This window comes from Bolinopsis microptera, chromosome 6 (genome assembly GCF_026151205.1).
Source record: "Bolinopsis microptera isolate Bmic1 chromosome 6, MBARI_Bmic_1.0, whole genome shotgun sequence".
NCBI classification, from domain to species: domain Eukaryota; kingdom Metazoa; phylum Ctenophora; class Tentaculata; order Lobata; family Bolinopsidae; genus Bolinopsis; species Bolinopsis microptera.
Genome location: NC_087077.1, coordinates 10185720 through 10200376, shown reverse-complemented (window position 1 = coordinate 10200376; position 14657 = coordinate 10185720). Strand labels below are relative to the sequence as shown.

The 14657-nt window shown below is 36.3% G+C and overlaps 4 protein-coding genes across 4 annotated transcripts; all 4 read right to left on the bottom strand.

Annotated features, from left to right (window-relative positions):
- Positions 1-105: 105 nt before the first annotated feature.
- LOC134817108 (uncharacterized) lies at positions 106-2849 on the bottom strand. Its single transcript, XM_063826214.1, has 2 exons — positions 2327-2849; positions 106-2201 (listed from the first exon to the last, which is right to left on the bottom strand). The coding sequence occupies exons 1-2, from the start codon at positions 2822-2824 to the stop codon at positions 1659-1661; spliced, it is 1041 nt and encodes a 346-aa protein (XP_063682284.1). The 5' UTR covers positions 2825-2849; the 3' UTR covers positions 106-1658.
- Positions 2850-3002: 153 nt separating this feature from the next.
- LOC134817284 (uncharacterized) lies at positions 3003-6103 on the bottom strand. Its single transcript, XM_063826418.1, has 4 exons — positions 5252-6103; positions 4990-5103; positions 3847-3963; positions 3003-3459 (listed from the first exon to the last, which is right to left on the bottom strand). Exons 1-4 carry the CDS (start codon positions 6101-6103, stop codon positions 3283-3285), a joined length of 1260 nt encoding a protein of 419 aa, XP_063682488.1. The 3' UTR covers positions 3003-3282.
- Positions 6104-6279: 176 nt separating this feature from the next.
- LOC134816611 (elongator complex protein 4-like) lies at positions 6280-9273 on the bottom strand. Its single transcript, XM_063825540.1, has 3 exons — positions 9075-9273; positions 8704-8848; positions 6280-7114 (listed from the first exon to the last, which is right to left on the bottom strand). The coding sequence occupies exons 1-3, from the start codon at positions 9267-9269 to the stop codon at positions 6468-6470; spliced, it is 987 nt and encodes a 328-aa protein (XP_063681610.1). The 5' UTR covers positions 9270-9273; the 3' UTR covers positions 6280-6467.
- Positions 9274-9706: 433 nt separating this feature from the next.
- LOC134817060 (adenine phosphoribosyltransferase-like) lies at positions 9707-12010 on the bottom strand. Its single transcript, XM_063826150.1, has 5 exons — positions 11854-12010; positions 11386-11544; positions 11085-11172; positions 10831-10939; positions 9707-10000 (listed from the first exon to the last, which is right to left on the bottom strand). The coding sequence occupies exons 1-5, from the start codon at positions 11992-11994 to the stop codon at positions 9961-9963; spliced, it is 537 nt and encodes a 178-aa protein (XP_063682220.1). The 5' UTR covers positions 11995-12010; the 3' UTR covers positions 9707-9960.
- Between the last annotated feature and the right edge of the window lie 2647 nt (positions 12011-14657).

The following is a 14657-nucleotide window of genomic DNA, read 5'->3' as shown; positions in this document are numbered from 1 at the left end:
AATGGGGTGTCTCTGCAAAACAGAAAAGCCGCATTATTACATGGCAAATATGAGGTGTCTGCTACAATAGTTACCGATAGATCTTTTAAAAATAAACGAGAGATATTCTTTTAACAGTATAGTTAAAAACATATCATTATATAATTCACTTGATTTAAAACATACATCGGCATTGAGATTAATATATTATGGTGGTTGAAATGTCGTTTAAACTTCAATGGGTCAACAACTTCAAGTATAAAGCGAGGAAGATAAGATGTAGGTACATTCCTTAACAAGCAAGATCAATAAATTAAGTAAAAATCCTTTTATACAAAATACCAGGTTCGTTACGGCGTTCTCAACACCTATTTTACCAACAGGTTCTTTTACTAACTATCTAAACACGCACTTAGAAAAATTGGTAAACAAAATTAACAAAAACTTGGATGCAAGACACAGTACTAGAGTGGCAGAAGAATATTATCTCTTAATTAATGAGACATTTGGTGAATGAATCTACAGTGAAACCCTGTGGTCATCATATTTTATTTTTTCATCGTATCAAAGGGCCCTGATTTTCAATTTAATTTATGAAAGCTTGATAAATCTATTGGGAGTTTTGAGGGGTAGAGAGTACGTGATGTTCCAGAGTTTCACTGTACCTAAAACATGTTATGTAAAACACGATTCAATTTGATGTCACAATGCTCTCCTTAGAGCGTATCATATTACACAGCTGATTTACAATTTTATACTCCATATTAAGTTCCATTTCACTGGAACTTATTCTTCCAAGGAATCGTACCTTTTATTAAAAGATTTAAACGAAAACAGCTTTTAAAACCAAGTACATACAAACAAACCCACTGTTCTACTTGTACTGAACTGAGATGCAAGTTACAACTGTCTCTAGATTTATACAAAAATTATATATCAGATCAAAACGAACTGTTAAAAAGCACAAGAAGGTATCCTATATATTATCTTGTCTGATTTACTTTTTAATCAAATTACACTTACATCCTTCTATATACAGTAAACGGTTTAAAATGCAATCATTAGAGGTTATTTTAAGTCTTTGGTTTTACGTAATTCACCTTACTATGCTTATTTAAGGATAGCGTCATCAACGCCATTCATTCTCACAAACATTAGGGGTTCCAAATGTGATAGCCAAGATGACACCTAAACATTTATAGTCCACCAAAACCATATGGTTTGGAATTACGACTCTTATCAAGATCACTGGATCCTTATTCTTTATTTAACTCTCGCCATACGCTTCCATAGGAAGTCTCAACTTCCATAAATGTAATCACCGAACAGTGTCATTACCAAACAGGGGTACTACTAGTAGTAGTAGTAGTAGTAGTAGTAGTATACAGGGGTAACCTGTCAAACTCCTCTTAAAGATAGTATTCCTTAAGTTCGTCCTTTCTCGATCAATCAGATTCTTTTCTCTTTTAGCACTCTTCTAAACAGACACTAAAATAGATAATCATGCCCCCAAATTTTGATTAACTATGATTTTCAATCAAACATTCAGATCCACCCCTCTCTGAAAACACGTCATCAGTTCCATACCTTAGATTTCTCATCCAAACTCCATAGTAACCACAGCTACAGTAACCGAAGTAACCATAGTGGTTACCAATCAATATCACCACGGTGACCACTCACTCTACGTAAGGATTACTAGTACCCGCCTCAATGAGAAGTCTATTGGTTCGCTCTCCAAACCTCTCATTGACATCATCTGCCAAATAGTTCTCAAAAGTATTCTCCTGGAGGAGAGGCTCTTCAGTGTCATATAATAACCCCTCGGGGTTGTAAGGCACGATGCTTTGACTCCGCGCAGCCATGTACTCATCAAGAGAATCCTCTGGGTCGTACGTGTACGGGGGAGGTTCTGTGTAGTCTGTGGTTTGTGCGTCAAACAAGTAGAGCATGAGCCAGATTGCAGCAAACAAGCGCACGCTGCGCACAATCACGAAGACGACTACTGATAGCGCGTTGTGCTGGTACAGGAATCCTCCGCATCCATGTTCCTCTGCTCCTATCGCGAAGAGCAGGATATCGTACACTATACTGATGATTGCTTCAGTCTCAAACGCCATTATGACACCCCATAGCTGGTTCTTTTGGTCGAGGAATTGCTCTGATGGCATGTTTACTAACGCCATCTTCCTTGTCAGGTATACTCCACATATCAGAAATATCTGTGGGGAGAAATGCGATTATTTGAAAAATCGAATCATTTCATTCTGTAATGAAATTTCAATGAATGTAAGGGCATGATCGTTAATATAAAAAGATAAAGTAAATAAATAAATTTGGCTGTAACCTGTGCTAAAACGAAGTCTGATATAGTGTAACAGGGGTGGAAGAACTCCGTACACTTGTGAGGATACTTGAACCGGGGAATAGTGAACATCCAGGGGATCAGCGCCGCGTAGTACACCGCAAAAACAGTGAGCACGGGGAGATACCGCTTCTTGTACTGTTCCTCTGCGTTCAGAACATTGCTAGCAAGTTTACTGTACACAAAACATACAATCAACAGCTGGATGACCCTGAACCAGTAGCCCATGTTCTCGATAATATCAAACGGTAGAAAGATCCAATGTAGCACAAAACAGAGGCACTCAAAAAGCGCGCAGTAGAAAATGGAGAGTTGGTAGAAACATTTGACCTTGTTGTAGTGGTACTTGGCGACCTTGCCGAGACATAACAGTCCGGTGAAGGTTGCAATGAGAGAGAGGGTTACATAGCGGGTGCAGAAGTAAGGGTCCGACTCTGGCTTACCACATACGTCGGAAATACTGAGGTTCCATATTACCATCTTACATTGTTCACCCTGCTAAACTACGGGTTGAGTTAATATAATTCTACGTAGTGGTGGTAAAGTAGTGAGTTGAAGGAGCTGATGGGGTGGTTAAATGAGAACAAAATGCCATAATAGTAGTTTAAACTACTTTTCAGCATTTAAAATACGTCTTATATAAATAAAGTAACAAATTAATTTATTAAATGAGTGATTAATTTAAATTATATTATACAAAAAGACATAACATTTAAAGTAATATATTTGAAGAAAATGTAGACAATGTAATAAAACCTCATATAGTCCGATATCTTACACTCTCACACTTAACTCGGTGTTTACTCAGAGAAACGCGTTTATTTGTTCTCACCACACGTAAACCCGTATTTTCTCTCAGAAGCTTGTTCAACATTTCTGGCCACTTCACGCCTAAAATTCGAGAACCGTATTTTTACTCTGTTTCACACAAAACAACTTCACCTAAACCCATATTTGCTCTGAGTAGCATGTCTGTTCATCCTGTTGTCTCCCCACTGTCTCTTCAGGTCTGACTCTCTCTCCTTAGCTTGCCATGCTAAGTACTGGATCTGGTTCTTCTTTCTTGTCTGTCCTTTCAGTGGACACTTTCCGCTGGACTGAGGCTGATCGTCGCTCTGCAAATGTCACACAGTAAATTAAGAGATCCCTCAATTTCAATTATCGATAGAATAAAATTAAGAATAAATTCTTAACAAGAATAATTCACAACATGAATGATTCACATCATGAATAATTCACAAAAAGAATAATTAAAACAAGAATAAATCACAACAAGAATAATTCACAACAAGAATAATTCACAACAAGAATAATTCACAACAAGAATAATTCACAACAAGAATAATTCACAACAAGAATAATTCACAACAAGAATAATTCACAACAAGAATAATTCACAACAAGAATAATTCACGACAAGAATAATTCAAGGCTCACAATGAACAAAAAATACATAACAGCGGATAACAAAGGGCCGTAATGGCCCAGTGTGTAAAACTAACATAATCGAGGTTCTTGAGAGCCCACTCGTCTGTAGACTGTATCTCCTGGTTAACGTCCATAACCTCCGCAGCGTTATACACAAAGTCTCTGAACTCTGAGGGGACTTCGCTCATGTCCTGGAGTAGTTAAACGTGTTATCACTTACATTTCCTCACAGTAACATCCCAACCGAGGTTGGCTACAACGTTTTTTCAAGTCAAGTTCTTAGATATGGTAATGTTTGCACTAGATTGGATATCTTTACCTCCCATCTTCACAAAATATTCAAAATTCTAATTGATAGAGGATATAGCCGTGATAGACTGATTAAAGGCATTAAACGTTGTCTGAGGAAATATGATAACGTTTTCAGGAAGTTCGGTATTCTAGATGACCGTAACATTATTAAAGAACTCCCCTGATATCTTTTGATTTATTGAAACACGGGTACTAACTCTGCTAAACTGAACAAATTCTGAAACTTAGGTGAATAAGTGTACAACGTGCTAAACCGAAGTTCAGACTGACCAGTGAAAATGGGCGAGCGTACCAAGTGTCATTTTAATTAGAAGTTTTAGTCAGTGATTTATTATTGAAGCTTGTAATTACAATATCTAATGCTCCTATAAATACTTTAATTAATTGTTTGTCCCGTTATTCTTTTTCCTTCCTCTTTTCCTTGTCACCCCCTTTAGTTTTAAGATTCTTGCTATAAATGGCTACAGCTAACACTATTAATGCTAAGTACCAAACAACAAGTGGGAGGTGGATCGTTGGTACCATTAAATCGATTTAACACCGCAATTCCAGTCGCAAGCCTGGGACCACTACTAGCATAGTCACAACATCTACAAAGCTGCCATATAGCCTGACTGACAATTTTCTCGACTGACTGACAATGTTTCTTCTTTTTCCCCATTTAGAATACAAAGATTAGTACATTTTAGCTTATGATTAATATTATATTTTTACCTATAGTTTACTTAGATTATCATAACATTTACATTGGACACAGCAGTGAGACTGCATAAACTCCGCACTATTCATATTATCTTATTACCATTCTCAAATAAAGCAGAAATTTCATCAGTAAGATTAGTACTGGACATTGATAGATTGACACGTGAAATAGTCGGGGTTGAAGGAAATGTGATAAAATAAACCTCAGCAGGGACTGGTAGGACGGGTTCTGTGAAGGTGTCATCTTGAGGAGCAATTATCGCATCAATACTCCTCAGTTCTCCCTGGACAGTCATAGTTTCTGGAGTAGCTGATACCTGGAAAGGGTGTTTTTCTAGGTTAAAAAGTAATTAATATTCGCAGTTAAAGAAGCGGAAATACTGTTAAAACGGGGCATGTTTAGGTCGCTCTCAAATACTCTTCTAAATCAACGGGGATGGGCTGCAATGATCATAATTCACATACTTGTTTAGGCTTAAATTGATCCAATTTCACAGCCTTTGCTGCTTTCTCGATATCTTTGGTCGATTTCGTGTAGTTGGTGAAAGAGAAGAAATCGGTTCCATTTTGGTCATTATCATCGTTAACGTCCACTTCTGCATCTTCAGTAACTTTCTTTTTAACTGGTTGCAGGGTCCTTGGTTTGAAAGTAAACTTAGCCTTGTTAGTGACAACTGACTTGGTAGATTTAGTGTTTATTTTGCAGTTTTTAGGCTCAGGTAGAATCGAGAAGAGTCCTGATGCAGATTTAGATGATACGGGACGTCGAGGTTTTGGTTTAACTTCCTCTTCATCAGAAAAGTCTTCCAAATCAAGAACAAATATCTTCTTCTTCTTATCTTTCTTCCTGCGCTTGCTCTTGTGGAAGCGCTCCAACTCCATCTCATGGACATCATTGTCTTTAGGTTTGGGAAGAAAACTAGCAATAACCCCCTCCTTACTTATGAGGTTATCTCTTTCCACCGTCACTATCTGAGCTTTATCTATAACTTCTGACAGGTTCTGGAGTTTCGGAGCTGGTTTGGGGAGGTGTGATGTTATTGGAGGGAGAGAGGGTGCAGGTTTGGCGGATGATTTAGAGCGGGGTATGTAAGTATCCTCGTCATCTGATATGTCTAACTTCTTGTCTATGTCTTGTGGTACGGTTGGGAAGGAGGTGCTCGGAGCTTGGTGTGTCTGATGGTTGGTGGTTTGTTTTGGGGTATCCTGTGAGTTAGTACCGTTAGTTAACTTTACTGGGGTTTCTTTAGGTTTTGGTGCAGTTTCTGGTTCAGAGTCACTTTCATCACTACTTCCGTATCCAACTAGGCCGTTCATTCTAATGTGGTTAATTTGTTTAAATATGATATCGTGATCATTCTACAAATTCTGATTAATTTCGGCTATGTTTCTCGCACTGTCATTATTTTCATGCACATCACCTTGAGATTAATTTCGACTAAATTAATAATAAATTATAACAATCTGAGCTAGCGTCACAATAAAATGTCTACTTGTAAGAACATCCGAATGAAATCATGAAAAGATCAAATACATTAAAAATAATAAATAACCCTAAATAACCTAGCCTCATACAATCCATTAAAAACCTATCAGACTTTGATATAGTGCATTTTAAAAGGCTTTAATACTTCTAAAAATAAACCTTTGAAAGATACAAACATTCTAAAAATAAATAAAACTAAAAATCGATGCCCTTTGAAGAAGCACAATTAGCGGATGGCGAGTTAGAAGACCTACTGACAGTCTCACTCAAGTCAGGAGGAAGATGCATCTTCTCAATGATAAACTTCTTCCTCTGTACCTTGAAGAACCTGTCCGTCATATCGTGGAGAGGCATTGTAAAGGTACACATGTTGGCTACTTTCACCAGGTGCAAAATACCATGGTAATCTTTGAAAATTGATTTTTTGTCCCTCGGAAGAGATTCGACACTTAGGACGTAGTTGTAAAGTTGAGTGAGGTAAAATGATAAAGAATCTGACATTGTCCTGACCGGGTATAAACACAATGTCACGACATTTTTCTTGGCAGATAACTTCCTCAGATTGTAATGGAATCGTAAAAATGCTGCTTCATCCGCAACAGGAAACATGGGTCTATCTAAAACTATCCTTACAACATTATCCTCATTATCATGAACAGCACTCTCGATAAAAATATACAAGTCGTCGTACGATGGATCACTGTTAGTGAAAATTCTGCAGTTGCTGATATCTTCAGAAGGTCGCTGCTGGGACATGTCGTAGCTGTGACTGAATCGGGTTTGAATCTTACGCTTATATCTCCAGGCTATCTTTAGACTGTCTTCATCTTGTGTTTGAGCATCTGTAAACAGTCATAATTAAAGACCAGCAGATTAATTTGGGCCCATGCTTAAGGGGACATACACCAAAAGCTTTTATGCCCTGGCCCTGCTGTTAACGTCATATTAAGAAAGTATACATAAAAACAATAAGATTTGATACATTAAAAATTATTTTTGAGGACCCGCACTTTCGAAAAAATAAATATTTTCTTTTTCGAAATTTTTGGAAATTTTGAGAAGTCTGTCACTGTAATACCGATATTTCGGTCATTTTAAAAGTCTTTTGGCTGATTTTGTTACTGAAGATTACTTACAATCCGTACAAGAAGCCCTTCAAAGGATTTTATAATTAAAATATAGATGACGAAGTTACAGACCAAACAAGGTCGAGAGAAGCAAAATTGAAATTTTTGTAAAAATCAAAGTTGTATATTTTACCATTCACCCAGGTCATAAGATATCGCTTCAAAAATTCTTGTGAGTGTAGCTGATGATCATATCCAACTTTTTGGAACAGGATTTCTCTCAATTTTGAGTTTTAAGGTATGAAATGTGGCCTCAAACGACTTAGTAAAATTCATCGTAAAAAGGGCCAAACATGGCAGATTTAAGGCTTAAAATGCCTATAACTCAAAAAGTATCAGTTTTTTTGAAATAATTTTTACAGGATCGTAATCAGCTTGGTAAGACGAATCTTTTAGTACCAAATTTATAGTAGTTTAAGACACAAAATTTGAAAAAAAATGTGTACAATTTGTACAAAATTTATACAAGGGGGGACCCTTGTGTTCGAGCTAGAAAATTATTTAAGACAATTTGTCTTCTAAAATCACCTATTTGGTACTAAAAGATTCGTCTTCTCAAGCTGATTACGATTCTGTAAAAATTATTTCAAAAAAACTGATGCTTTTTGAGTTATAGGCATTTTAAGCCTTAAATCTGCCATGTTTGGCCCTTTTTACGATGAATTTTACTAAGTCGTTTGAGGCCACATTTTATACCTTAAAACTCACAATTGAGAGAAATCCTGTTCCAAAAAGTTGGATATGATCATCAGCTACACTCACAAGAATTTTTGAAGCGATATCTTATGACCTGGGTGAATGGTAAAATATACAACTTTGATTTTTACAAAAATTTAAATTTTGCTTCTCTCGACCTTGTTTGGTCTGTAACTTCGTCATCTATATTTTAATTATAAAATCCTTTGAAGGGCTTCTTGTACGGATTGTAAGTAATCTTCAGTAACAAAATCAGCCAAAAGACTTTTAAAATGACCGAAATATCGGTATTACAGTGACAGACTTCTCAAAATTTCCAAAAATTTCGAAAAAGAAAATATTTATTTTTTCGAAAGTGCGGGTCCTCAAAAATAATTTTTAATGTATCAAATCTTATTGTTTTTATACATACACTTTCTTAATATGACGTTAACAGCAGGGCCAGGGCATAAAAGCTTTTGGTGTATGTCCCCTTAATGTAGCCTAATAGTAAACTTGTAAAAATGGGCAAATTCAAGAAAATATTTTGATCAAGATCATCATACTATCCTGTGTCTAATAATCAAGTTAACAATAAATGCTCTTCAAGAAGGTTTCTGGAAACATACCTGTGTTCTGTTCGATAGGTTTGGGAAGGTTGTCCAGCCAGGAGGCCACTCTCTCCCCAATACAGACCACAGTGTGGCCATGTGTTATCCCTTCTGATATAAAATGTCTGGCAAACACTGGGCTGTACTCACCCCTGTCCTGCTCCTGCGATACATTTCATTCAGAGCAGAGATTACGTGATACATTCAGAAATCGTGTGATATAATATAAAATTGTTGAGTTTGATAACTGAGATTTACAGAACACACGAAGTGTGAAAATTGTGATTGATGCATTGACTCAATAAGCATTTGCATGAAAAGTTTTCAATAAACTGATAAAAGCAGACATCAGACCATTATATATGATAAAAACTAGAAGCTCAGTGTACCTGAATAAGAAGCGAGGAGGAGAGGTTGATGCCATTACCAAGAAGGAGGTCTAAAGATTGGATACCAGTGCTAGTTTGTTGGAGTGTACTATGAAGAGAAGTTCTGGTTCCTTTTAGTGAGCCTGTTTCCTTGCTGGCAGCACCGACAGTGCCCAGTTTTCTGAAACCAGAGCTTTGTGGAGAGGGCCTTGTCATGTTTCCTAAACAGTAGGATATTACAGATTTAAATGAATTGGCTGCAAAAAGGCCAGCTTTTCTTTCTCAGGGTGTAATTTCAAACTTTAAAAAAAATTAATATGCAGAAAGTATATATTTTTTATTTATTTTGCTCTTTACAAAATAAAGCAAAATGAATAGTGCAGAGTGCCTGTCCCATGTGCAAGAATGAGGAAGATACCCCCTTGCCCTTTATAAAACAGTACCCAGCAATGGCATGACTAAGAGGGCAATACATAAACCAAGTGCCGCATCAAGGAACTGGATCAAACTAGAGTGACTTACTCATTTTCTTGCTCTCTTATCTACACTATCCTCACTGGGCCAAACTCCAAAGGAACGCAAACTACTTGCAATCTTATTGTGGGCACTTCTGGTTCAGCCTTTTTAAACAAAAGCATCAAAAAAACACGTACTGCAATACTTAGCTAAAAATCAAATGAAATCTTTTTTAAACAGTACACAATCATATAGTTGTTGAAATTGTTCAAATCTGAAATGTTCAATTAAAATTCAAAACCCTTAATATAAAACAATAAAGAAAATCATTACTTAACTCAAATTTTATTGCCATTACAATGAATAATAATATCATAATAAATATAAGTAAACATCCGATTATAAACTTGTTAGAACCAGTATAGCCCAAGATGCTCTACTAAAGTGTAGTCTAGCCGCCATATTTCACAAGCGAAATAACAGATGTATCCCTTAAGGCCACAGGGGGGGGTCCGAGGTCGAAAAAAAGTTTTTTGCCAGTTGGCAGACCACGTACTATCTGACGCTTGCACACCACCCTTAGCCCCCCAGAGCGCCTAGTTTGTCGTAAAATTGAGGTTAACTATTGCCTTTTTAATCAGTTAACCTCACAAATAACCAGTTCTTAACATTTTGTTGCTCTCGTCACAAGTTAAACTTATCAATGGGTATCAATTGGCCATCCAATGTGAACAGAACTATTATATGTCCTTTATTTGTTGGAAAATTGAGGTTAACATATTTTCTCAGAATCATGGTCTTTTGGACTCTCCTGAACAATTTATTTACCACCTCAAAAACCTATCTTCTCCTAGAGCTTTTATCCATTTCACCTCAAATTTGGAACTTATGTTCCTGACATAAATTTAAAAGTTTGTTATGTAACGATTGTTGTAATTTTGCTCCTAACTCTTTTTATGAGGTTAACCATTTTAAATTTTGTACATTTTGTAATTCTCACTCATGGTTAACCTCATATCTCAGCTTTGGAGCAAGATATCATAAATCGTTACATAACAAAAACTCAAAATACCTTTAAGAACATTGTTGGCAAGTTACAAGGTTCTAAGTCATAAACTAAAAAAGAAGATAGATTTTTAACACAATTGCATTTAAAGTTTTCATTTACAATAGAATTACAGGTAAACCTCAAAATTCAACGCGCGATATCTTCAAATAGGAAACTTTGTTTTCGGTAAGGACAAAAGCATTTGAAAATTTAGATCGAGCTCTACAACATATCTCAAAATCTCAAAATTGACCTCGGACCCCCCCCTGTGGCCTTAACCTATCTCTCCCTTTTAGAAACTCTAATTCAAAAACCACACAGTGGGAAAGAACCTCTGCTTTGCTTTTATCGCACAACTTTTTGGCAGCTTCAAGAGTTCCTCCTGCAGGGTACATGTTGTGATAGTTAAAGCTACAGTACACAAATCATATGTTCTATTTTATCACATTTTTGACACTGAAAATTTAGAACTAGACTTACAAATTCTAAGTGACTAGAAAAGCTTAAAATGTAAGGATGACTCAAACCAGTGGCAAGAAGGTCGTCAACTAGCACCACTTTATCACCCTCCTTGAGAGCATCTATTTGAATATCGAACTCATCAAAACCATACTCCTGAAATAGATTATTGTTAATTGTGGGCTCAGGATGTTAAACATGTCAGAGTATAAATATTAATGCAGTACTGAATTATTTATTAAAGATGAGACACAAATCACAATAACACTACACAACTTAATCAGATCTATTCAGGTAAATGAACAATATGGTGTTAACAAGTAAAGACTGTGAAATATTTTGGTAAAAAGTATCTAAATCAGAATTTACCTTTTCATACTTTACAGAATAACATTCCCTGGGAAGCTTTCCTTTCTTCCTTATTGGCACAAACGGGATTTTAAGTTGCTGTGCCATAATTGGTCCAATGAGGAATCCCCGTGCTTCAATTCCAATAATAACATCAGGCCTTTCACCAGAATGAATGATCTGAATGGTTTAAAATTCGAAAGGTTGGAGACACATGGCAAGGAGGATAATTTTTCCATGATGTCACTATGTCCACGAGTAGTCAAAAAGTCAACATCTAAAGGAAAACAAGTTTTAGGAAAGGTGTTACGAAAACAATAAATTGATAATCTTTTTCAACTCACAGTCACATATTAAATGGAAGAAACTTAGAGTATCATGATCCAAATCTGTTGAAACTTGCATTTTTTCTGTCAAAAACTACAATGAGTGCAGAGAAGCATCCTTTTTATTGCACAATATATCCTTGTCACGATGTATCATTGTTACCTGGTCAACGAGTGATTGGCAGGTGTCACGTACTAAGTCAGGATCATTAAATATCGGCATTATGTCTTTGAAGAGGATTCCTTTCCTGGGAAAATCAGGGCAATCTTTCACTACCTTCGATAATCTTGTAACAATGTCCATAGCCTAAATATTATTTCATTGTTAATATGAAGTAAATCGTGACTTATTATAAACCAGACAGTCAGGTTTCTATCAAACTGTTGAAACGATATCTTAAAGATGAAACTTGCGAAAAAAAAGTACCATGTTTACAGTACAGTACAATGTAGATATACCGGAAAGCTCTATATCTACTCTGTAGGTCCTCCCAATTTGCCCCAATAATGGTATTCTAATAATCTTTTGAGTCGACCGATGAAATTTTTCACAATTGTGTGAGGTAAATCCAAATAAATCAAATTGACGAATTTTCAATTAATGAAGCCAACAAATGAAATCTTTAGCTCATAGTCTATATGTAATGTAGTAAATGTAATGTAATTAGAGCCATGAGTTGGCACAGAATTTTTTGTCTCCGATTTTGATAAATTTGGTCGCGTCGCACATATATCCAATAATGCTTCTCTGTTCTCACAACCACCTTCGTAAGATCGGCGAGATGCCCCACTGGGCCTCACCGAGCTAGTAAGGATTGACACGGTCAATAACGTGGGCCTCTTGTTTGACGGATGATACTCGTCTAAATTTCTTCGAAGTAGCGTGCGCCGCTTTCTTCTTGAAACATGCATAGTGCTGCGAAAGTGCCTTGACAGTGCCGGGTACGCGACACTAGTGCCGTCGGGATCCAAATGTATGATTGTATAACCATCAATCTTACTATTATCTTACTATATATAAAGCGAGACGATATATATATATATATATATATATATCTGTGCCATTTTACTGACACCACGGCATCAACTTTAACGCAACTTTCCGCAAAAACCGTAAAAGATATACAACTGAAACTTTTTTTACTGGGTTAAATGCTTTAATGGCCTTCAAATCAGCATGAAAAAATAAAAAATTGGCCAAGGAATAATAATTTTAGTGCCCAAAATTTGGACTCCCAAGTGGTGTCAAAAACGCGAATTAAATAGGTAATAATTATTTTAGTCTCTCGAGTCTTGACACCACTTTAGGGTTAGACGGGTTCCTGCTAGTATATATAAAGCGAGACGATATATATGTGTTTATCCGTGCCATTTTACTGACACCACGGCATCAACTTTAACGCGACTTTCCGCAAAAACCGTAAAAGATATACAACTGAAACTTTTTTGACTGGGTCAAATGCTTTAATGGCCTCCAAATCAGCATGAAAAAATAAATAATCGGCCAAGGAATAGAAATTTTAGAGCCCAAAATTTGGACCCCCAAGTGGTGTCAAAAACGCGAATTAAATAGGTAATAATTATGTTAGTCTCTTGAGTCTTGACACCATTTTAGGGTTATACGGGTTCCTGCTAGTATATATAATAGTCAATATCCACCATTAACTACAACTATTATATGAACTAAGATAATTTAACCAAATGTAAATGAGTTGAAAGGGAATTCACGTACTAGCGCAGCATTTACCTAAGTTACTGATTGGTGTATTAATGCTTTTCATGCAAACAAGTGAAAGTACGAATCTTTTATGTCATGTATCCAGGGTTTGGACTGGAATTGCCCGCTTAAAGAACTTCCATCTGCGTAACGAATAATTTGCACAATTTTTGAAACGAAAAAAGCTTAAGTTTAATTTAACAATTCTAACTGCGGTGAATCGAGGTTTTTTATTTGAACGTGTCAAATTGATCAATGAAACGTAAAATAAAAATAAAAACTACTAGCATGCGAAGATGGCCTGTTCGAGTGATTTCGGCAGATGCTCTGGCGGCAACGTACAGAGTAGATTATCTACATCAGAACGCAAAAGAAGAAGCACAGCACTATTCTTCACTCTAGCTACTTTTAATGTCCTGGGTATTACTTCTCCAGTTAAACGGGATGAACTTTTAAGAGATTGCTATTATCGTAAAATAGACATTCTCGCTGTGCAAGAATCAAAATGTCGTCACTTTGAGGATTCAGTTTTGCATTTTACAGATGATGATGGGAAATCACACAAATATCGCTTCATAAACTTTCAGCAATTTGACAATAAGTGGCAAGCAGGTATTGGTTTTCTTGTAAATTCAGTCTATACCAACTACATCAAGTGTTACAACAGTATCAGTGACAGGGTTGCTTATCTAGATCTTGAGATACCAAGTAAATCAGGTAAACCAAGACTTTGCCGTGTTATCAATGCCTATGGACACACTCAAGTAAATTGTGATAAGTATCCGCAGAGACGTGATTATTTCTACAAGTTTCTTGGCAAAGCTGTTGATATCCCATCAAGTTGGGACTTATATATTCTTGGAGATTTCAACTCTCGACTCGGTAAATTGTCTCATTCAGATATTGTTTTCGGGTATAATGACTTTATGGGTATGTATGGGTCTGGAAAGAGGAATTCAAATGGAGAGCATCTTCTTAATTTTCTTGTTGATAAAAAACTTTTTGCTTGCAACACTAGCTTCCAGCACCCTGTCCGTCATATAACAACAAGAATTGGTTTTATGAAAGACTATTCAGCTCCTAAGAACTCACATCGCACTTTGCCCTACTACTCTCAAATTGACTATGTCCTATGTAGCAGTCGATTGAAGAAACTTTTAGTGAATTCTCGAAGTTATGGGGGTACTCTTGTTAAATCTGATCACAAAATTGTTATTACACGTTTCAACTTCAGTGACGCTCACCTTGTC